This window comes from Drosophila ananassae, chromosome XR (genome assembly GCF_017639315.1).
Source record: "Drosophila ananassae strain 14024-0371.13 chromosome XR, ASM1763931v2, whole genome shotgun sequence".
NCBI classification, from domain to species: domain Eukaryota; kingdom Metazoa; phylum Arthropoda; class Insecta; order Diptera; family Drosophilidae; genus Drosophila; species Drosophila ananassae.
The window spans coordinates 15203594-15228589 of NC_057932.1; the positions used below are offsets into that span (position 1 = coordinate 15203594).

The following is a 24996-nucleotide window of genomic DNA, read 5'->3' on the forward strand; positions in this document are numbered from 1 at the left end:
GAGGCACTAGCTCCACGACCGGACCGGAATGCCGATTATCGGCATAAAGCCCTAAAAAGTGCCAGTCACTAGACTGTTTCTGTTTCTGTTTCTGTTTTTTATTCCTTCAGATCCTTCAGATATCATGGCACATACATATCTCCTCTGAAAAGTGGAGATTACTTTTGGGAATATGCTACTATGGCACGTGGCATGCCAATATCCTGCCTGCAATGTCACTAATTACTAGCTGGGGAAGGAGCAGGTCCTGGTCTTGGTCCTGGTCCTGGTCCTGGTCCTCTGCTAATACGGTATGACATAATTAAACGGAGAGTTCTGCTCCAAAGACAAAGACAATCGTCCTTGAGGGCTTAAGGAATGAGCAAAGAGTCACTTATGACTGGCCAGGATCTAGGGTCCTGGTTGGGGATCCTGTAGTCCTGCCCTTGGAGTGCGTTAAAAAGCAAGCACTCGCAGATAAAAGCGCCATAGAAAGTACACTTAATTGGATTGCGGGTCGGATTGTGTGTGGTCGAGTGGCGAGTGTCGAACTTGGACTTCGTCCTTCGTCCTTAGTCCTTCGACAGGCAGGGCAGTTCAATTAATGAAAATGACTTTGATGTCCTGCCACAGAGACGGCTTTTGTTCGACTAGGTGTAATGATCGCCTCAAATAGAAACAGAAACAGAAACAGAAACAGGTCCTGCCGAGGCCAGTAAGTATAAGCCGCTTTTGTTCTGGCGGCCAAGCCATATCAATAATGCAACAGTGGAGCTTATTTTCCGACTGCAGGCCAGAAGTAACTAACAACCGACTGGGAGTCCCGGAAACCAGAGCCAGAAACAAACAAATGAATCCCAAATCACTGACCTGACCGCTCTGTGGCAGGCCTAGAATATTAAATTCCATGCCGCATGTTGCATTCTGATTCTATTTGATTCAAAAGTGAAACTGAAATGGCGTCTAAAAGGACTAGTCTTGTCTATAAATGCATTCTATTATTAATAATTACTCAAATTCCACTAAAAAGTACGATTTCTGGAGAAAGGACTACCTTCCCAGGACACTCTTCCTCCCAAAATGAGTTATATCTTCAGGAGAACCAAAGCCTAGCCTGTGGCACTAGGTTGCTCCTCATTTCGTCCTTGTTTCCCCTTCACTTGAAACCTCATTTAGTGTCTTAGGTATGCTTGGTCGCCCGTTGATCTCTCTATTTGCTGGCATTTGGAACGCTTTTGTGTCGATTTCAATTTGGCTGCTCATTTCGCTGCCGCAGCGGTTGCCAGTGAGATATATATTTTTATTAAATAAACTACCAGGACTCCCGCTGACTAGCCCTGCGGTGCTTTTTGGCCGCAACTCTAAGCGCAAACAACTTGTGTTAATTACTTAAGTTTCAGCAGTTGTTCCACTTAACAAGTTGAAGCCGCTGCTGCTGCTGCCTTTGCTGCTGCTTCTTAGACACTCCCTGGATATAGTATTTGTTGTTGTTGTTGTTGTTGTTGTTGCTATTTTAGTCTAATTCCATGGCGTATTTGTTGTTGTAGCGTGCCCCGCTTACACGCCAAAGTCATTTGCGCCTCAAGTTGTTAAACTTTTTGCTTTGTAAGCGCTTTTTTCCGGCCTCAGCGGAAGCGTCGAACGAACAACAAGAAGGGGGTGTGTGGGGGGAAGGGGCGGTAAAAAAATAGTATATATATATATATATATATATTCCGCTATAAGGCATAGCTATAGCTGATGATTCTGGAGCCAAGTTGGAGCGGCAAGTCTGCGGCATAAACGAGTCAAAACTTGGCCAAATGTTGATGCCAAAAGTTTCCTCAACTAATTTTCTTTGACTTTCTCGTGTGGCAGAGGCAGGGGCAGGGGCAGGGGCAGGGAGTGTGGCAAGTGGCTGAGAGTGTGCCATGGAGTGTGTGTATATTTGAGATATTGGCCAATACTCTGCCACTGAATAGAAGGCCAAAACTCCACTCTACTTTCTCACTTTTTTTTTGTTGAAAGAAAAAAGATTTAAAAACTAATTCTTAAATCTTAAATCTCATCATTTAAAAAAATAGATTTTAAATCATTTTTAAACTCAAAACTAGAACTGTCGTCTAATTGCTGGTCAGAGGAGAGGCTCCCCCTCTCTATTACTCTCACTCCCACTCGCAGCACTTTCCCCGGCACTTTCTCCAACCTCTCCCCTCCCTCACTCACTCATCCCCCCCACAATTCCCACCCACTTCCAGCACTGCCCTGTGAGCTTTTAGAAAAAGTTATCGTCAATCACTGGACGCGCTCGTCTGTCAAATAAAGCCAAACAAGCTTAGTTGACTTTTGGGCGCCGCACATTTGTCTTGCTGTTCGGGGCCACCCTAAAAGGATCTCCCCCTGGCCTTCCCCGCCTTTTCCCTTTCTTCCCCGCTTTCACTAAGCTGCTGCACTGGCAGAAAATAAGGGTTTGAAGTAGGGTTTTAAAAGTAAAATAGATTCAAGTTAGAGAATAATAATTGAGATAAATAATATTAATAATAAAGAATTAAAAAAATAAAATTTGAGAATTTAAAATATAAGTTTAAGGTTGTATGTAACAAATACTGTTGTAAAAAATATAAAATATATAGAATATAGAATATAATTTAACTTATTTATAAAACAAGTTCCAGTTTTGTACCTATTTTTATTAAAAATAAATAATTATTCTAAATAAAAAAGGTAGGTTTTAAAAAATATTGCATTTTAAGAATTAAAAATTATGCATTTAACTAAAAGTTCTTCTTAAAATAAATAAGTAAGAAAGGTAGGTTTCAAAAAGGGATTAAAAATAATATGAAAATATAAAAATAAAATTAAATAAAAATAGTTCAAGGTTCAAGTCTTGATTTTAATTTAAAAATACTACTAATACTTAAAAATAAATAATATATTTTTAAGCAAATAAATATGAAAATGTCATAATCATAATATTTGTTTATTATTTCCCTCTTAATTTAACTTCCAATTAAAAGTAATTATTAAACTCCCCTTTGACTATTATTTCTCGCAGTGTATAGTACACCTATTCCCCCTTCCCCTCCCCATCCCCCCTTGTACGTACAACACTCATAGTTAGGCAAAGGCAGAAAGCGTTTTGCATACCGGGCTACTCACCATCGACGATATGCACGCGCACCGTGGTGGGATTGGCGTTGGAGGGGGTGCATGTGTAGAGTCCCGAGTCCTGCGAGATGGCCTTCTGCACCAGGAGCCGGCTGGTGGTCAGCACACCTTTCTCGGTGACTAATGATATACCGCCGCGAGGTGAATCGAAATTTATGACCTGAAATGAATAACACACCCACCGGAGCGGGGTGGTGGGCGGAAACAAACAGCTTAGTGCCAGGACACAACTTTTTTTTTTTTTGTTTTGGAAGGGGGGGGGCTAGATTGTTACATTTCGGTTATTATTGTTGTTGTTGTTGTTGTGGGCATGGATGGCATTTCTGTCCCGTTCTGGGATGTGGGATGTGGGATGTGGGCGGGGCATGTTAGTTAAATTTTTATTAATGACAGCGTTTTAGTCAAGCCAGGGTGCCGGAGCTTAGTCTTCTTATTTGGCCACAGACTTCCCTTCATTGCCAAAAAAAAAAAAAAATAAATAAAAAAGAAACAGGACCTCTCTCTATGTATGTGTGGGAAAGGAAAGAAAGGACAACAAAGTTTTCTGACAAAAATAAAAGAGAAAAAAAAAAAGAGTCCTGGGCCATCATAAAGTAAATGAGTTTGCGGCAGGAATTCTCTTCTCTTTGCTTGAATTAAGGATTAAGGATTAAGGACAAAGGATATAGCTTCAAAGAAGAATTCCAATCATAATTCATTGGCAGTAGCCTAGTGCCAGAAGAGAGTCTTCAAGAAGAGCTTGAAAATATTTCACTTCAATGTCCTGACAAGTCCTGGCATGTCCTGAGATCGTCTCTAAAAAAATATCCCTACAAAAGGCCGGACAGAAACCTCATCCATGTTCATGTCAAGTGTAATTTTTTTTCAGTGTTTTTTATGATCCTTGGAATGGGGGGGAGAATGTAAAGGAAGAGAGGAAAGAGAGCCACTTACCTCTCGATTGTGCGACCAGGTGACGGTGGGTGGGGGCTCGGGGGCGAACTTGACGATGCATGTCAGATTGATGGTCGAGCCGCGGTTGATGTGCAGTTCTGGTCCCCCAATCACCTCAGTAACGGGTTCTGCAAAGAGAAGGGAAAAGAAGAGAGAGATGAGTTCTTATTCCAAAAACAAAATGGCGCATAAAACATTTTTGAAAGCTCATTCCAGTTAAGCCCCCAACAACAACAATAAAAATAAAAAAAAAAGAGGAAGAAGAACAAAAGAGAGAGCTCCTTCCGAGCCAGTTTAAGAAAAAAAAGTTTATCTACCGTTACGTTAAATTGTTTTCTTTCCAGCTGCGATGTATGCCAGAGATGTGGAGACCCCCGCTGCCCTTATCCCAAGAGAAAGAGAGAGAGAGAGAAGAAAATTGAACCCCATACAAAAGGGGGAGAAGAGCATGAGAGAAAAAAAAGAGCATGTCCGTGCGTGTGTTTGACATTTACACGTTTGTTTACTTTCCTATTCATCGTAAAACAATTTCTGACTTTTCAGAAGACCATCCCAGGACCGCCATCTCATTCTAGCAAAAAGTAAAACGAAATAAATGCAATCAGCTAGAGAGAGAGAGGGGGGGGAACAAAGGCATAAAATGGACAGGAGGAGAGGAGAGAGAGAGAGAGAGAGAGAGGGTTACAGTACAACAACAAATTGTGTCATTAGTTCAAGGACACTGATTGAAATCTCCTTTGCCCAGCAGGACTACAAACTACAATGTGGCAACTAGATGGGTGGCTTGCAACATTATATTACTTTTTACTTTTTACTTTTTAGTTTTGAAATTTAAATTTTTTAAATCAAGTTTTATTAGAAATTCCATAAAATTAGAGTAGAACTACAAGTATCTGACTATTATACCCTATAACATACACTATCTCCCTCCCACTCCGCCACAAAAAACACATTTAGAGCCTCCCTCTAGTGCTCTCTGCTTCTTCTTGCGATGCTAATAAATAGGGATTTCTTGGCAGACGCTCCGTTTGCTCCTAGTGCCACGCCCCCTTGGTCGCCATTTTTGGGGAAAAACAGCAAAATGGCCGTCTTGGCGCTTCCGTTTCTTCAGCAACTTTCGTCAGTTTCCAGCCCGGGCAAGTGTGTGCGTGTCTGTGCCTGTCTGAAAGTGCAGTTAGTATAGCCTGCTAACGGTAATGTGGTCTCTTGGCAAAAGAAACGCCGCCAAAGGTTAGTGAAAGTTATGTACTGGCAGGCAGGCAAGTAGTGGGTGGTCTCTGGATCTCTGGAGGCATGCCCCCACCCTCCCCCCACCCCATTTTGTTATGCTCGTATCTCCCAATCTCCATTTGAAGTTCTTTATGCTGCGACGCAGCAGTTATCTCCTCTTGCGGTGCTTGCTCCTTCTACGTGCCCCATTTTGCCGCAGATTTGATCTCTCAACTCGAACTCTTCTAACCTGAAACTTTTCATATGTAATATAGGCCTTAAAAATTATTCTTTTCTTTTGGCTTTTTGGCTTGAAAGCTTTAGTTTCTGTTGGAATGCCTTCTTTTGTTTAATTTCTGGCCAGTTTTCTGTTATTTATTTTCTTAAACTGGCATCCTAAACTCTCCACAGGCATCTTAAACTCTCCACAGGCATCTAAAACTCTCCAAAGCCAGCAGACATTAAACTTATTGATCCGAAGGCCCTTTTCCCTTAAAAACAAAGCCAAAGGATGTCTCGAAAGGATATTATTGGCGGGGGAGGGTGGGGGGGAGGAAACTGCGTAGGAAATTGTGGGTCATTCGGGCGTGCCATGTGGCATGGTGGCATGTAGGGATGTGGGGGATGTGCGGCGAGTTAATATTAAACAAATATTACGCATACGACACGAGGGACCAGCTGGAAATCATCAAAACGCTTTCGGATGCTGTTTGTCTGTGTGGGTGTGTATGGGTGTATCTGTGTCTGTGTGTATTTGTGGCATGAAGTATGTGGCAGGTTTATTATTTATGCCATTCATGCCACGCCATCCGCAGCGCACATTCAAATAGCTACCGCACCCCCCCTCCTACCCCCCGCCATATCGGATCCCCTCTCTCCCACTTGGCATTCCCTTAGTCCCGTAAGGAATTTATGACCTTTTTACTTTTAATTTGGCCAGGTCAAGAGGGGGGGGGGGGGGGGGGGGAGGGGGGTAGAGGTCATTCCATGCTAGCCACTCCCTAGTGCATTCCAAAGGGATTATCTTTGGTGATTTTTAGTTTCTCGCCCCAAATGGCCATTATCCTTGTGAGGAGTGACTCGATTAGGAAGCAATTCCCGCTCATTATACTGAGAGAAACGGGGTTTAAGGACTAAGAAATAAATAATTATTGAAGAAGAGATAACTTAGAGAGAAGACTTCCTTTTGAGAGCCTCTTTTGTTTGGAAAAGTGCAGTATCCTTGCTATCCTTGGGTCATAGTGCGTGACCTAACTGTAAACGGCTAAAGAGGGCGGCAAAGGGGGAGTGGCAGAGGCAACTCCAACTCATTAATCAACCCTCTGGCAATTGGAGTCTATCTCTATGGGAGTGTAAACGGCGCTTATGAATGATTCATGGCCTCCTTTTCGGGTTATCCTTTTCGGGGATATCCTTCTCCCCCCTGCACCCTACACCCTACACCCCCTAGAGTCTAGTCCGCTGTCCGCTAATAAGTCCTGCTCTCTTATCGAATTAGTTGCTGCATTGGCGCCCTCCCTGCCCCCCTTGCACTTTGATTAATCGCCGTGTCAACATTCGAGCCTAATTTGCAACTTTTATGCCGGCGCTTTCGAATGTGATTTATGGCCCAAGGGCCATATCCTTTCTCTTTCTCTTTCTCTTTATCCTCATGTTTGTTGTTATGAATGTCCTTAGTGCCTCCCTTTCCCACCTCCCCTCTCTGCCTGCCACTTAAACTCTTGTAAATCAAACAATAAATTTCAATAAAAATACAAAATAAAAGTCAAAACCCTTTTCTCAAGAGGTGTCTCAAGAGAAAGGGACATTAGTCTTCTGTCTTCTGTTGAGTTTCTCCACTCTTTGTAGTCTCGAAGACTGTCTTCCAGAGATCTTCTAATTGAATATCAACTCTTCCTGCCTCTCAGCACCTCTTAATCTCTCATCTGAAGCCTTCAAGTTTTTTTTATTTGCCATAAAGGTTAGCGTAATGCCGCCTACAACATCACACAAGCACCCACTTAGAGGATGGTAGTTACACCCACACACCCACACCCACACCCACACACCCACACCCATAACCAGGACACACAACCAGGACACCAAGCACCAAGCCTCTAAACGAAAGGGAAAGGCAAAGGCTTACACGCTCATAAACCTTTATGCTTTTTCAATTCAATTGTCCAAAAGTTCTCAGTTCTCAGTTCTCAGTTCTTGGTTCTCCGTCGCAGAGCAGAACCTTCATCTTTCCGCCAACTGTGGGCTGTGGGCTGAGGGCTTCGGGTAATAAAATTTGTTGTCCCGGCTTTTGACGTTGTCGCCATTGTTCTACGAGGCGCGATTTTATGATACCGTCAACATTTTTCCACCATTCCACCACGGCCCACCCCCTCGGAATGTGCCGGCGAAGCGATAAACTTTCGACTTGAATGGCTTCTTTAGCCAAATAGTTGGACTTTAACTAAGGACTAAGCGATGCTTGAAATCTTCCTTTTTCGAGGTTTTCCAGCCGTACATTATGTGGCAGCGTCAGTTTAAGGAGTTGGTTTAAAGAGTTTCTACAGAATATCCATTAAATTACAACAAATTATAAGCTAAGCGCCAAAAATGGGACAAGAAAAATAATTTTTTATTCTTAGATCTATCCAAGCAACCATACAGTATGCGGCAGCGCCTCTTAAGGGAACTATGTATTATATATGGTGTTATTTTTAAGACTTTTTAGAGAATATCTGTAAAAGGACTTACAAAATAAAATTTAGAGCTAAGCCCCAAATATTAGACAAGAAAATTTAATTCTTTTTATACTCTAGGATCGATTTTAGTTATTTATCAGCCGTACATTATGTGGCAGCGCTCTTTGGGGAATTATTTTAAAGAGAATATTTATTAATGGAACTATAATATTGACCTACATTAAGAGCTAAGCGCCCAAAATTGGTATGAAAATTAAGTTTAGTTTATCTCTAGGATCTATCCGAGCTATTTTTCAGCCGTACATTATGTGGCAGCTCTCTTTTAGGAGTTGTTTTTAAGACTTTTTAACAAAAAATAAAGGTTAAGCGCCAAAAATTTGAAAAGAAAATGATTATTTTATACTCTAGTAGTTCCTAGATCCTATTTCAGTTATTTCTCAGCCGTACAACATGTGACAGCGTACCTTAAGGACTCTAAATGGATGTGGTTAAGGACTTCTTATAGAATATCTACTAAATATTATCTACTAATAATAATCCCTAATATAATAACTCTTTTTTGGCAAAAACCCTTGAACCTCGACTGAAAGGGGCGCCACAAAAGGGGGCAGGATGGATAGAATCTGGGGAATTGGAAGCAACAAGCACTTTTTTGAGGGGACAATGGACAACAATGGGACAATGACATGGCAGCACGTACACGGTTCATCGGTTCATCGGTTCAATAGTTGATTGGGCGAGCGGCTTATGAACTTATACATATGCCACGTACTGTACTACTGTACATGCATACATATATGAATGCCAGAGTTCAGAGTGCGGTATTCGATTCGACAAACGACAAAATGCAAAATGCAAAATGCAAAATGTGAAATGCAAAATGTGAAATGCGAAATGGACTTTTGTCCGTTGATTGACTCTCGACTGTCCGGAACAATCGGGGACAAAAGGACTTTTGTCCTGTCGGTAGGACAAACAGCTTGCAGTTGACAGGATGCCCAGGCCCAGGCCCAGGCGGAATCCATCATCCGTGCATTATATATTCAATATGCCGCACCACAATGCATATTATGTAAGACAGAGAGAGAGTGGGTCAAGTGCAAGTGGGTAACTGGGTAAGGACTAGTCATTTGATAATCATGCCTGATTCAGTGAGGAATCATTCCTAATCGAATTGGAAAGCAATCTAGTTGGCTATTGGTCCTTCGAGTGCCTGCCTCTCCTTGGAGCATCATCGTCCATATCCTTGGGCTGATTGCCCGAAAATTACACCCAAGTTTATTGCATTACGATCCGTGCAAGTCTGTACATGTTTGCTGGTGTCTCTGCATGTCTGTGCATGTCTGTATTCGTTACATATCGTCACTATTAGTTGCCCTCCTCCCTCCCAGCTCTGCCAGCCCTCTCAGCCCTTTGTCCTGGAAATCGACTTGAATTATTTCACTTTCGGCATATCGCATGTGGCACCCCCTAAAACAATAACTCGCACCACCTCCCCCCCTACTCCCCACCACATTTGGCATAACAAGGACGACGAATGTTAACGTTTGTCCTTCGCCACTAACTAACACCAAAAGCTACCAACTATAGTTCTTACTACACTGAGAGAAATGTATGATTTTCTTTTAATTAAAGATAGTATAAAGTGTGTAGTGATTTCTCTCAGTGTCTCAGGAAAGGTCTGATCTGCAAACAAAAGCCCAGAATCGAGACTGCTTTCTGGCAAACAACCGCAAATGTGTTTGTGCGTGATTGCCACGCCCCACGCCCCACGCTCCCTATCCATATCCTGGCAGGCCGAGTCCTGCCATAGTCCTGGTCTGGTCCTAGCCCCGAAGGCAAAGTGTTGAAAGTGGAATTATGTGTGTTTGTGTTGACATTATAATAATGGTTTGGTTTATGTTTATAGTCTGCTCCATGCAACCGTACACATGTTCGTCCTTCGTCCTTTCTTCCTTTCTTCCTATTCCTATTCCTATTCGCCAGGACCCTTCTCTGTCTGTCTGTCACCATCCCTCCATGTCCTTCCATGTCCCTCCATCTGATTACTATTCAAATATTGTGACAGTGTGAAAAATAAACAAATTTGCATTATTTATTTTCGTATTTGTTGGCTCTGACTACCCCCCCTAGTGTCCTTTTTAAGGAACCACACCCATGGCCACTCTTCGCTTAGTTTTCTTGCAATTTTTTTCAACAATTAATAAGAGAAATTATGGAGGTCCTTATTAAAAAATATGATATCCTGCAGCTCCTCCTTTAGTTTTTTGACAAGAAAGTGAAAAAATTCTAATCGGAATTCACTCAGAGACCAGGAGAGGCCTACTTTTAACCAGAAACCCTTTGAAAATATGGTGTCTGAGGAAGACCGATGTCCTTCAGGATCCTTGGCATCCTGGCATTCTTGTTTCTATTTTTTTTTTTTTTTTTGCGCATCTCTGGGTCGCATAAGTTGTGATTTATGAGCCGAGGCAGCGACACCTCCGGCCAGGCCAGGCCAGCAGCTCCTCCTCCTCCACCACCACCACTACCACCTCACGTGGCAGGACGAGACAGGACGTGGCAGGACGAGGAGCTGCTCCTGCTGGCGGCCTGTGAAAAGCCATAAAGTGCAAATGGTGCCCGGGGGAATCATCAAACAGCAAAAAGCTGCCATAAAACGACACAAACATGTGCGCAACACCAACAAACACACACCAGGACACACACCAGCGCACACACACAGTCGAAAATGAAAGAGATAGCTTCAGAGCCAGAGAGAGAGAGAGATGGCCTGATGGATGCTGAAATGGAGACCCGGAAATAGATACGCCATCAAGTGGTCAACATTCGTTGGGTGTCAGTGGTGTGTGTGTGTTGTTACTCTTGTTGTTGTTGTTGTTGTTACTCTTGTTGTTGTTGTTGTTGTTGTCTCTTTAGTTGTTGTTGCTTTAGTCCTGGTGCCTGTGTCCTGGTGTGTCCTGGTGTGTGTCTGTGTTTGCTGCCAGATTGGATATCAGTGTAAACATCAAAGTAGTTGGCAAATCACTCACACGTAGCCAACTAAAAGCGCTGCCACGACCGCCTGCCCCGCCTCCTCCGACTCCTCCGCCCCACCCCCGAAGGACCAAGGACCAGAAACCCGGAAGAGCCGGTTAAGAAACGGAACCAGAGACACTGGAGCGGCAGGGGGAGGGGGGCAGAGTATGGGTGTGCCTGGCATACAAATTGGCGACAATCCTGCGACCAGGACCACAATTCGCGAAATCAACAACATCTCGGACGAGGATTCTGACTCCGACTCGGTCTGATTAACTTTTCGGGGCGAGGGAGTGGGAACTAATATAATAATGGGTGGCTATGCCTCTTCTTCCCTACTCCGTGTGGCAATAAGCGAGGTGTGTGTGGATGTGTGTGTGTGTGTGTGTTGTAATACCATCCTTTCTGCCAAGAAAATTGGCAATGATGGAAGATGGGAGGGGTGGAAGGGGGTGGATGGGAAATTAGAAGGATATTTAAGAAAAATTTCTATCCAGGAGTCTGATGAAGAATCGGCCTCTTAGTCCATTAAGGTATTCAGCTTCAAGATCAGAGATCTTGATAAGAAATGAAAAAGATATGGAAATCGGAAAAAAGAGTTAACCTACAAAATAAAAAAAAAAAAAATATAGAAAAAAAAATTTTGATTTTGATTTAGAATTATGAAGAATTAGTCTAGAAATTGAATAAAAAATTAAAAAGTTATGGAAATAATTGAAATTATTAAAGGGGCTATTTCACAAAAAATCGAAAAAGCCTAATTTAAGAACTTTGATCTGAGATAATTGTTTTTTTTTTATAATTGAACAAAGAAGAGAAGTTCAAACAACTCACATGGATTTTTAATCAAAATTGTCTTTCTATTCAGTTCTTGATTTACAGTTATTTTCGTTCACACTTCCATTTGGTCTCAACGAAAGCGCACTCCCGAAACCGCCGCGAATTTCACCACAGTTTAATGAATTCAATTTGAAACTCTCACTAAACTCAAAAAAAAAAAAAAAGAATAAATATTTTTTTTTTACCATTTTATCACTTATTTTTTTTTTTTTTTTTTTTACAATTAAAATCGCAACTAAAAGTCAATTCCTGCCAATTATTTTTTTTCAATCACTATTGAACGGAGAAAGGGTTGAAAAAACACTTGCGAACGCGACAAGACCTAAATGGGGAATGAATTCCCCTAGCCGGCAAAGTGACAATTACGGCCTATGCAAGAGCGCAGGTGTGGATGGCTTTCATTGCTCGCCCGTTATTGAGAGGCTGGAGTGCAGTGGAACAATGGAGAAGAAAAATGGCACCCACTGCCGTGGCGGAAGGGAGAGCAATGGTGGAAGGCCTTCCATCACTCTCACTTAATAAAGCCTACGATCCACGCCATTGCTCGCCCTTAAGGAGAGAGTGGAGTGCAAAGGGGGAGTGGAAGGCCTTCCATCACTCTCACTTAATATAGATTTTTAGTAGAATATAGATTTTAGAAAAAATTTTAAAACACATATTAAAAAAAAAAAAATTTTTTAACGGTATTATTCAAGGCCTGAGCTACAAACTCTAGCACTTTCATAAAAAAATATTAATTGATTTTTTTTTTTTAGCTCACAAAATTTTTTTTTTGACACTTTAATTACTTTTTTTTTTTATCACTTTATATCACAATTAAAATCACAATCAAAAGCCAATTCTTGCCAATTAAATTTTTCACTATTTAACGGAGAGAAGGTTGAAAAAACACTTGCGAACGCGGCAAGACCCAAATGGGGAATGAATTCCCCTAGCCGGCGAAGTGACAGTTACGGACTTTGCAAGAGCGCAGGTGTGGAAGGCTTTCATTGCTCGCCGGAAATGAGAGCCTGGAGGGCAGAGGAGCAATAGAGAAGAAAAATGGCTACCCACTGCCGTGGCGGAAGGGAGAGCAATGGTAGAGGCCTTTCCATCACTCTCACTTAATAAAGCCTACGATCCACGCCATTGTTCGCCCTCAAGGAGAGAGTGGATGGCAAAGGGGGAGTGGAAGGCTTTCTATTACTCTCATTTAAGAAGCCTACGATCCACGCTCGATTGAAGGAGAACCAAAGAAGAAGCCTAAAAACTGTATCCACAGCCCCAATGGGAAAAGAGACGCAATAAGGATCTCTTGCTTGGCCCTGCAATGAGATCTAAATTCTGGAAGTCAAAAGGGGAGAGCACTTTTTTTCTTGCTCTCTAATTGCTTTAGTTTCCAACTTATTTTCAGTGGAAGGCCATTTGGCCAAGGTGGAAGTTAAAAAAGTGAAATATTTTGATTAAAATAGGATTAATTAAAGCCCCCCTAGATAACTAAAAACACTCACCAACAATGTTGAGGTAAACGGAGTGTCCGATGGGCGGCGTCGTCGATATCTGGCACTCGTAGATGCCGGAGTCCTTGCGCTGGGCGTACCTGATCCTGAGAGTCCAGTCCTCGGCGTGGGGGGAGTGCATGGCCTCGAACCGCTGGTCGGAGGTGTAGGTGTAGCGGCCGACGGTGAGCAGGTGGATGTCCCGATGCCGCACCCAGGAGACCTGCAAGGACACGAGCAAGTGGACGGCACTTAGTGGATGTTGTGGCGATAATCCGACTCGGCGACTCGGACTTTCGGCCGGCTTTCAATTGCAAGCACGCTTAGCTATCGATTTGACTCTGGTGACTCCTGTGTCCGCTGTCCGCCTGTCCGTTGTTCTCTGTTCGATTACAGGACACACAGGACATGGGAAAGAGGACAGAGGACACAGGACACAGGACAATGGAAACAGGACACTGGCTACACAGGCATGCCCGTCTGCAGGAGAGTCCTTCGTAAAATAAACAGGGAAAATGCCAAATTGGAATTGCAATGGAAGGGGGGCACTAGCTTACACTGAGGAAGGGGGTTTTTGGACTAATACTGGTACTAAAAATACTAAAAAATTAATACTAATAATACTTATACTAATAACTACTTATAATAATTAAAATACTTAGAATAATAATAATAATAAAAATAATAATAATAAAAATAATACTTAGAATACTAATACTACTAATTATTCTAATAATACTAGGACAAAAATACTAAAAAGTAATACTAAAAGTGATTCAAATAATAATAATACTACTAATATTTAAAATATGAATAATAATGCTAAAAATACTAATAATTAATACCAATAATGCAAATACTAAATATACTTATAATACTAATAAAACTAATTATATAAATAATATTATTTAAACTACTAATACTACCAATACTTATTATACTCATAATAATACTAATAATACTAAAAATACTAAAAATACTAATAATTAATAGAAATAATACTTCTTATAAAATACTAATAATACTCAAAATACCACTAATACTTCTATCTAATCTCTCTAATACCTATCTCTCCTTCTCTCCCCTTTAATCTCTATAATCCCACCTAGTAATCTAGTAACTCCCCCCCTTTTTCTCTCAGTGCCCCCCCCTCAGGCTTAGCTCCACGGGCCTAACTTTCTGCCTTTTCTGTCGATCGCACCGCACTGAGTTTAAAAAAAAAAAAAAAGTGGTCCTGGCCCAGGACCCAGTCGCTCCTGCATGCTCTTTGAGTTTTATGGCCACCACAGCCCCCCTTCCCCCTACCCCTTTAACTGGCGGCCATAATTACGCGCCGCTTTACTCGCCAACAGGGGGGCAGGAGCATAGGGGGGGCAGGGACTCCAGTCCTGACCAGTCCTGGTGAATCAACAAACGCATTGCATTTGCGGGTGCGGGTGCGGGTGCGGGTGGGGGCAGGAGTGCGGATTCGGGGAAAAAAAAAGGATTCGGATTCAGGAACGGAGCGGAGCGGAGCGGTTGACATCGCCTGCGGTCTATTTCGGTGGCGAGGAGCAATCACATGTCGCATGTGTATCTGTGTGTGTGTGTATGTGTGTGTGTGTGTGTGTGTGTATTTGTGTGTCCTTCCGTTGGGGGATTTGCCTTTTTTGAAGTCGGATTCGGATTCGGATTCGGATACGGATTTGGATTCAGGACTTTGTTGACTTTGTCCTGACTGCCCTCCTTGCCCGCTACCCGTATCCTGGCCGCCCATTAGACACGCCCACACACTCACTAGCCAGGGCCTTTGTTTATTAAAATTCGAATTGGAATCGAAAATTTGTACTACACTTGAAAAAAAAAACTATATACAATTGGAAGCTAATTATATCATTATTTTAAATTAAAATTTGTATTATTCTTCAACTGTTAACTATAGTTATATATTTTGTTATTTATTTTTATTATTAGTTTTTATATATTTCTTATTTTTCGCTTTATTTTTCTCACTGTACTCTTCTATAATGTCCTGCATTAATTTTTCCTTCTCTGAAATAGTCCTTTCTGGTGGCAGTAATTATTTCTGGGTCCTATCTCTATTTTTATATTTTTTTTTTAAATAAGAATATGAATATCCTTGAAAAAGGACTATGTAGAACATGTTTAAACATGTTAGAGCATGTCCTTCTTCTTAAGAAGTAGGGTATTTTAAGGTTAGTTTAACTTACCGTACTAAAAACAGTGTAGTATTATATCAGAAGTAATTATCATAAAATTCTATCTTTGTTTTTTTGATTCTAAAAGAAATAACCTTAAAAAAGGACTATATAAGGACATGTTAGAGCATGTCCTCTCTCCTAAAATGTTGGGTATTTCAAGGTTAGTCTTAATATAGAAATCTAATATAGTTATCTGATATAGATATTGATATAAATAGTTTTCTTTGATTAATTATACTAGTTTTTATCCCTTTTATCATAAGAAGAGGGTTCTGTCTCTATTTTTGTGAGAAAATCAAATGTCCTTAAAAAAATACTATTTTGATCATGTTAGAACATGTTTTTCTTGTTAAAAAGTAGGGTATTTCAATGTTAGTTACATCTAAGTTATTAAAAACCGTGTTATTTGAGTTGGTACTTTAGGGTTCTATCGCTATTTTATTGAAAACAAAAATTCCCTCAAAATAAGACTATTTTGGTAATTTTAGAACATGTAAGAACAAGATTGAAAATTTCCTTCTTCTTAAAAAGTAGGGTATTTTGAGGTTCGTTAAGTCTAACTTCCTAAAAACAGTGTCATTTGAGTTACTATTTCAAGGTTTCATCTCTATTTCCATTAGAAATTACTATTACAATAATATCCCTAAAAAATATCCTTTTAAAACATGTTTCTTAAAAAGAAAGGGGATTTAAAGGTCAACATAGCCTAAACTTAGTTCCCTATACAAATTGTTATTTAATTGTTTTAAAATTAAGTTTCAACAACTTCTTCTATAGTTTTCTTAGAAAATAATAAAAGAAAGAGTATCAAGGATGTCCTCTAGGAAGGAAGAGAGTAACAAAAGTCCCCTTATTCCTAGCTCCACAGCCTAATTTCTATCTAAAGATAGTTATAATCTATCTTTAAACCTTTATATCCTTGCAACTGTTCAACTATAGCTATAATAGCCAATTTAAAGCCACTTTTAAACTGTAATCGTATTAATAAATTGCAGAAGCCCTCCACCCCCATCGCAATTGCTCTTTTTAGCGGCTTAGTCATTAAGCGCACTCTCTAATTATTTTATGCGGCTTTCGGTGCGTGGCAAGTTAATGAATTTGTTGTGCAACACATCGAACCAATCAACGTGGCAACTAGGAGGGTGAGGGAGCTGCATTCTGCACATTCTGCGTGAAGGCAATTAGATAATTACGACAACATTATTAGCAAATTAATTTTGATTTTATGGAGTCAGAAGAACACTATGCCAGAACACATCCCGTTCATAAAGAGAGAGATATATATAATTTCGTTGCAGATTGCAGATGCTTTGTGGCAACAGACTGGGGACTGGGAGTGAGGCAGGGACTGGCGGCAGGCCAAGTTATTTGGCAAGAAGCCTCCATCGCCTTGGCCGAGATAATGGTGCCAAGAATGCCAGAAATATATCCTTTATTCCTTTTATCCTTTACTTGCAATCAAATTTTATTCAAAATAATTAAAATATTCGAACCTTTTTGAAGAAAATCTCCAAATAACTAGCCAATAGTTGGGAATAAAATTAAATTTAATTCAAAAGCCACCCCACCTCCCATCAAATACTGTTGTGCATAAATTTGATTGTATTTTGATTTGAGTCAGTGGATGAGTCCTGCGTCCTGAGTCCTTGCTCTCGTATGCCAAAAAAAAAAAAAAGAGAATGCAATTTATGATGCTCCAAAAATGATTTCCGCTTCTCTCTCTGCCACGAAATTGAAGGAAAAATGAGCTGGGATGAGCCCAGGTCCTTACATCACCAGCGCCATTATTGTGTCCCGTTATATTTCTGAATTTCTGAATTTCCATTCGGATTGCCATTCCGTTCGACTGCAGCAGCAGCTGCCACAATTTCGCGTTGCCTACTTTTCAGCGCCTGCCACCCCCGCCCCCAACCCACCACCTTCCCATCAGAGATGCCGTTTTTGGGGAAATTTTCAGGTTAAGGGATTTTAAATGGGGATATTATGGAACTAGTTCTTCCAAGTTTTCACATTTTTGGACAAAAATATTCTGTTTTTAGTATTTTTAACAAAATAGGTCCTTTTCTCAAAATAAATATAAAATTTTGGTGGAAAATTTTAATTTGGGATATTTTGGAACTAGTTCGTACAAGATTAGACATGTTTGAACATGTTTAGACATTGTTTTCATTTATTTTCAGGATTATTGGTCCTTGTATCTCTAAAATAATAACAAATAATCTAAAATAATAATATTTTTTTTAGAAAAATAGGTCTTTTTCTCTCAAAAAATATATTTATGGTAGAATATTTTATTTAGGATAAGTTTTTGGTATTTTTTTTATATCTTTTCAGGATTATTAGTCCTTGTTCTCTAAAATTTGAACATCATGGTAGAACATATTAATTGGGAATATTTTGGAACTATTTCTTTCAAGTTACCACATTTTTTCATGTCCTTTTTTAGCAAAATAAGTCCTTTTCTCTCTAAAATCATAATAATTATGGTAGAAAACTATTTAAAATATCTTATTTGTATAATAAATACTATTATTTCTCAGATTTGAATTTGGAATATTTAAGAACTAGTTCTTCCAAGCTTAAACACGTTTGGAGATTTTTTTTGTGTCTTTTTTAAGAAATCTTGTCTTTTTTTAGACAAACAAGTCCCTTTCTCCCTTAAAATATAAAAAAATAATAAAAAAACCTCCACAAAACTAATTATTTTCTCTCTAAAAACAACAGCCACTCCCTGCTATCTCCCACCAATAAATCCTCCATGCCTTCTCTAAATCCTTTTTTTTCCTTCATTTCGCCTTTTGGCATCCAGCGCTTTTCCGCCCATTTGTGTGCCAAAAGGGGCATGGTCCTGGCAGGCGAACGGCTTCCCCAGGAAGCGCTGCAGCTCCAACTTACCAGATGTTGGAGGATTTTCTAATTTAATAGGTCAGTCCGGCAGGACTCGCCAGGACTCGGCAGGGCTCTACTTAATTAGCGAGTGTTGTCGGAATTTATAAACATTTCCAAGGACCATCTCCCTATACTTTCATATCATTTCGTCCTTTTGCTTTCCGAACAACACACAATTTGCTATTGCTATCCTGATATCCTTATTCCTGTATTTAAGGACATGTGTGCTTTTGTCAGAAACACTTTTTCAAAAAAAAAAAAAAATGAAGAAGAAAGGACACGGGTCAGAGGTCAGAGGCAAGAGGCAAGAGGCGAGAGGGACAACACTGATTGGCACTCCAGTTGCTCCAGATAGCGATGGGAGAGGACCGCCCGGTGGCGCCACCGATCGCCAGGTTGCCCCAATCAGCCACTTACCACGTGCAGCTACAATGGCGACAATAAACTAAGCCAGCAACTCGATGCAAAGAAAGTGGAAATGGGACTCTGTGGGCAAGCTCTGTGAGTAGAAACAGCTCCTTACGTATTCAAAAGCAAGGACATCTCATAATTTGCTCTCGTTTCTACCGCCCAGGGATGTCAGGGATGCCAGAGGAGAGACAGGACTGCCAGGACTGCCAGGAGTGCCAGGGATTCCTAGGATGCCTCGATTCTCAATTCTCGATGCCCCGGCGCTATATAAACCAACTAAAAAGTTTCACGCAGCGATAAACTTTAAGTCTGGCAGGCAAGCGAGTTAAGCGAGTCCTCCCATCCTCCCAGCATCCCAGCTTCCCAGTTTCCTTCAAAAACAAAATACACTCAAAGTTAAATGCACCTCAAGTGAGACGGAGACTGAGACTGAGACTGGAGTCTGGTTCTGAGACTAAGGGAATCTAGTTTAGACTCTAAAGTTAAGAGTTATAAAGAAAGTTTAGTCTTCAGTTGGGAAAAATTGTAGAAAAGAGTTGCCTTTTTCAGGGATTTTCTCAGGGAGATTTTATTCCTAACTGGAATGGCATTTTAGATTTTATTTTTATTCATTATAGTTTGTAGTTTATAATTATTAGAAACTTGTAGGGAATTTGGTATATAGTATTCTGGCATTAAGAACTCTTTGTCTCTCTTTAAAGGTATTTTGCATAAAAAAGAGATATGGGCACACTAAGAGTAGCAGGATAGGTGGTCAAATTTTAGAAATGCTTCTATTTCCTACCTCTCTTTCTATCTCCCTCTTTAAACTACAAAAAGTGTGATATTTATTCCATTTCTCAGCTATTACCCCCCAGAAACTACTAACTTTTGTGCAATTTAAGGACGAATAATAGTTTGTATTGAAATGGGAAACGGGCACACTAATCATGTCTTGAGATACTCATAAAAAAAGTATTCAAATTTGAGTAAAGCTTATATATCCTGCCTTTTTTAATACCTCCCACCATTAATCTACTAGAAGCTTAGGTTCCAATTATATAATATATTGTGTTAAAAAGAGAAACGGGCACACTAAGAATAAAAAGCAAGATCCTGTCTTTAGATCCTCTTAAAAAAAGTATGCAGATTTAAGAAAAGATTCTATTTTCTACCTTTTTTAAGACGTTCCTCCATTAATCCTCATTCCCCCCAGAAACTACTTATTTTTATCCAACTTAAGTGCCAATAATACTCTGTGTTAAACAGAGAAACGGGCACACTTAGAGTGACAAGAAAGATACTGTCATGAACTCCTCATAAAAAAAAGTATTAAAAATTAAGAAAACCTTTATTACTTCCTTATTCCTTTCTTTTTTAAGACCTCCCTCCCAGAAACTACTAATTCTGGTCCACCTTAAAAACCCTATTTCTCACAAAATCCCTTTTGGTAAAAGTAAAAAAGCGCCAGTTTATTTACTGCTCGTGCTGGAAACTTTATGATTCTTTTTCTCCGTGTTAGTGGAAAAACAGGGCCAACAAAGTGTCGTCGGGCCAAAAAAAAAAAGAAAACTCACAAACTGCGAGAAAAGCGTCGTGGAAAAAAGTTGTCAGCGCGGCTTTGGGGACACAGGGAAGCACATGCCGCATGCCGCAGTGCCGCTTCGACTGGAGAATTACCTCCTACCTACCTCCCTCCCTCCCACTGGCCAATCATCACAGGGGCGTGGCAGTAGGGGATGTCCCTAATATGGGTGCCACCAAAAAAAAAAAAAAAAACCAGAATAAGAAGTCCCTATACCACAACGGAGCCCAGTCGGTACAGAAAGCAGACAGATCCGTAACAAAAACAAAAGAAAAATTCCATCATGGTATGGTCCTGGTCCTTGTCCCCTTTTCAGTTTTTCTTGTAATGCGATTTTCATTTCTTTATTCGCCAACGCTATTGGAATTTTCTTTTCTTTTTTTTTTTTTCAACCAACCAACCAACCAACCTCGAACCATTCATCTTTTTCCACTCTTACTCGCACTCTTCATTTTCACAAGCTTCGAAAACGCTGCGGAAACTTGGTTTCAAAGTTGAAACTTTTCCCAGGACTTGGCGAAAGCGAAAAGGACCTAGAACAACGGAAGGAATAGACTGCAAAGGAGCTCAGCATTTCTCAGACTCAAATTCAATCGGCAATCAATCGAAGAACTGTTTACCAAGTTCCTTTCCCCAGTTGTGTTCGAAAACATTTTTCCAATCAAACCAGAACCCAGCCATGTTCTCTTCAACTTTTGGCTTTTCGAGCTTTTTTTTTGGCTTTGTAACTCAAGACCTTGATCGGAGGTTCAAGCTAGGACACTGACTTTCGTTAATTAATATCTTAAAAATCTAAAAATGTCTTGAAAATATGGATTATCTTCAAAAGTCACATTCTATCATTCAAAAAGAGCTTATGGGAAGGGTGACGAAAGCCCTTTAACTCTTAGCTTTTATGACGAAATAGGTTCTATTGAAAAAACACTCTTTCAAGGCTTCCAAGTGTCTCTAAAATATCATCCAATTACAATAATCTAAAAGCTGAAGCTGTTTTGAAAGCGTCCCAATAAGAAGCCTATTGGGAAGGTGACGAATTCCTTTTCAACCCAAAAAATTAATTATTTCTTATAAAATATGTACCTCCAACAGGTTTTTATTAAACAAAAACCAATCTCAAGGTCTCAAAGTTACTCTCACAAGCCATCTAATCACTTTAATGCTTATTGGAAAGGTGACGAATGTTCTTTAAACCAAAAACTTTACAACCAAACTTAATTCTAACCAAACACCACTCTCCAATATGTTTTTTTTTCAAGAAAACCCACAATCTCAAGGCCTCAAAGCGGCTCTATCTAATCGCAATATCCTTTTAATCTGATTAATTGAGAAACACTGCCTCGAATTCGTCACACAACTTAATTAGGAAATCTCGGATCAGCTGAAAAGCTCAAGTTTATTTGACTTTGGGCATTGAAACCGTGTCGTTGTTTTTTGTTGTTTAATTTTCGCCCCCGACTGTGTGTTGTTTTGTGGGGGGTGGGGTTTGGGGGCGAAAAAGTGAAACCAATTTGCTGCCACAACTCCCAATTTGCAACCACCTCAGCCGCAGGATGCCACCTCGCCCTTCCTATCCCCACTGTTTTATTTTTTTGGACAGTTTCCCCGACTGCATGTTTATTTATTTTCACTCTGGTTGGCGCTTCTCTTTGTTTTATGCATGTCGCCGCGCATCCTGGCTACCGAATAATACCAAAAAAAAAAAATACCAAACAACGATGTCGGGGGATGGCGAAAGAAATCGGTACAAAAAGTCACTTCCAGCACTTACAACGACACCTACGCACGGCTTACCCCATCATGGGGTCCGGGTAAGCTCTTCCGGGTTTTCCCCCCCAACTCCCAACCTTCCTAGGGGGCTTCCCATTTTTCATTTACTCTCCACTTCGCTGCTTTTTACACTTTTCTTTAAAAAAGTTGACAATTTTTGGCATTTTTAAGAGAAATTGTTTAAAAAAAGGTGGTTCCGATAATGTAAGAGATTGTTTTTAAGAGAATATTGTACAAGAACTTGGGAAAAAAGACTTGAAGAGTGATATTTTTTTAAGAACTTATTTCGTCACTAAGGTTTTTTCACATTTTTTAGAGAAATTGTTTAAAAAAAAGGGGTTCTGGTAGTAATAATACATTGTTTTTTAGAGAATATTGTACAAAAACTTGGAAAAAAAGAAAAGTTTTTTTTAACAAACTTCGTCACAAATGTTTTTTTTGCATATTTTTGGGAAATGTTGTTAAAAAAAAACAGTTTCTGGTCTAAAAACTTGAAAAAAAGACTTGAAGATTACTATTTTCTTAGAAGCAACTTTGTTACAAAGATTTTTGAGTCTAAAGAAACTTTCGTCACCTTCTTGATAACAGTTTTTTATGTTTTAATGGCTATTTTGCTCAGTGCACTTCGTGGTGATGACAAAAGACAGTCCCAGTGCCCCACCCTAGCCGTGAAACTACGCAGACAACTCGAAAGTTGGCCCAGGACCCTCCGTTTTAAGCTAAAAAGTAAACCATTTGTTAGTTTTAATGGAATTTATTGGGTAAATATTTGCCAAGCACAAGAAATTGCTTGCGAACATTTGTCGTTGTTCGGCTGATTTAAGATTAAAAGTTTTGAAGGTCTCCCCGGAAGAAGGATCTCTCTCCCCCACCCCACCCCCCCCCCCCCCCAATATAGTCCCCCCGGCCATGGCATGCCAATCAAAGCCACTGCCTCAATGACATTATTGCTTTTAATTTATTTTGAATTTCTGGCCAACGCCCTGGGTTCTGGTTCTGGTTTTGGGTTGGGTTCTGCTCGTGCCACTCCCTCTTTTAACCATTGCCTCCATTGTCCTTGGTCCTTGGTCCTGGCTCCTTTCTCCTTTTGTCGACTCTGTTAAAAGTTTTCATTACTGTTTGTTAGTTGACGATGTCGCTTTTAGTTAGTATATGTCCTGCCCAGTCCTGTGTCCTGTCCTGTCCCATGTCCTGTGTGTGTGTCCTGGCTCTCTATCGGGTCTGGGGTCTGGGGTCTCTGGTTTTTATGATTTATGCCCGAGCAAGTTTTAAGACAGCATGACAGAGCTTTTGTTATGCATCTTTTAATTTGGTCAATAAATGTCGTCCTTCGACGGGAAGGACGTGGCAAGGACCCGCCATGGGCTTATGGGGATCTGAGTCCCGGGATAACTGCCGTTGGGGGCAATTTGCTTCAACACGTTCACTCATTAGTTTGTCGCCTCCGTCCCAGGACACAAAAACGGATGAAAGGATGGGCCAATAGCCTTGAGGGACCACCCTAGCCCCAGTGTCCTGGGCCACAAACAAAGTCAAAATCAAGCCCAAAAACCAGGCAAGGATTAAGAAAAATTATCAACCAATTAAGCGGAAAACTAATGTGTAGTTATAGAGGGCGCTTCATCACAATGGAGGTCCTTTTGTCTAAGAGAGTCCTGTTGGGCTCGTCCTGTTGGGCTCGTCCTGCTGTTCAATTATTTTGCAATCGAGTTTTGAGAAAACATCAATAGGTATCGCCCGGGGGCCGGGGGGCGCCCAGCCGGCACAGCGGGCGGTACTCTACAGTACTCGCCCTATTCCCAGTTGACAGTTCTATTGTTCGAGTTACACTGAGCAAAAAGGGGGGTTCTTCTTCATTAAATAGGACTAAAAAGATCTAAAAATCAACAGATATCTAATAGGCAGTGCTACCCTACTGACCTTGGCCTTAGGCCTTGGGATTTAGTAAGAATATCCTAGAATATCCTTTTTTTTCTTTCAGTGCCTTTTGTCATCTCGCCCCCCCTGCTCCTACCTAGAGGGCCGCACCTTTTGTTCGTCCTCTGACAACGATGCTGATTATATCGAGTCCTCACGCAGCCACCCCCTGCCCGCCCCAGGACCTCTGTCCATGTCCAGTTGCTGCTCCTTCGGGGGCTCAACTTCGCATTTGTTCCACTTATTCCACTTGAACGCTTCGTTGAGAGCAAACTTTCGTTCTAATGTTTTGTTTTTTTTTTTTTTTTTTTTTCAGCAAGGACGAGGCACTGCTTACTGGAATCCTGGAACTGCTTGACAGGACGACCTGCCTCGGAATGTTGTCCTTAGGAGGCACTCTCCCGCTCCCGCTCCGAAGAGACAAGAGGACACGTTCCACGTGAAGCCTATCAAGTGTAAGTACAGTGCCCCTCCTCCCAACCCTCCCACAAGGATCTGGCCAAAGGACTCTCCCTGCATGCTGCCACTCTGCCGGAATGACAAAAAAAGTACCAGAGTCCGCGGCGGCTCCTGCGACCTTGCCCCGGAGAGTGGGCCGCGTACGTGTTTCGCTTAATACTTCCTTGCCCTTTTTGCCCCTCCTCCGAGTGTCCTGGCCAAGATTAGCTCCGCATTAGGCGGGGTAGGGGGTTAGGGGGGGTGGTGATAAGGTGGAACCGCAAAAGGACCCTCAACTCAACTCAAACTCGGCCAAAAAGGGAGCGACATTGACAAAGTTTGCACAAAAACGATGTCTGAACTGACAGCCAAGTTGCCTCTGGCGACAAACGGAAACACCTGCAAGGACCTACCTCCCCCCCTCCCCCCCTCTACCTCGCTGCAAGGACTCTCCCTCTCTCCATTTATGGAAGAATATATATTTCTTTTGTTCTTCTTCGAGTATTTTAAATACCCTTTTAGGAGGTCCT

General features: G+C 41.0%; 1 protein-coding gene across 5 annotated transcripts in view; it reads right to left on the minus strand.

Moving 5' to 3' along the window:
- The window catches only part of LOC6505218 (zwei Ig domain protein zig-8), a 174792-nt gene that overhangs the window by 22811 nt on the left and 126985 nt on the right, over positions 1–24996 (minus strand). For 4 of the 5 annotated variants that reach the window (XM_044717396.1, XM_032451947.2, XM_032451946.2 and 1 more), the window contains 3 exons: positions 13292–13502; positions 4060–4187; positions 3118–3286 (listed from right to left, as the gene is read on the minus strand). In XM_044717396.1, coding sequence (XP_044573331.1) covers positions 3118–3286; positions 4060–4187; positions 13292–13502 — 508 coding nt within the window. Of the gene's footprint in view, positions 1–3105; positions 3287–4059; positions 4188–13291; positions 13503–24996 lie in introns of all 5 variants that reach the window. The other variant, XM_044717397.1, reaches the window with a different exon arrangement.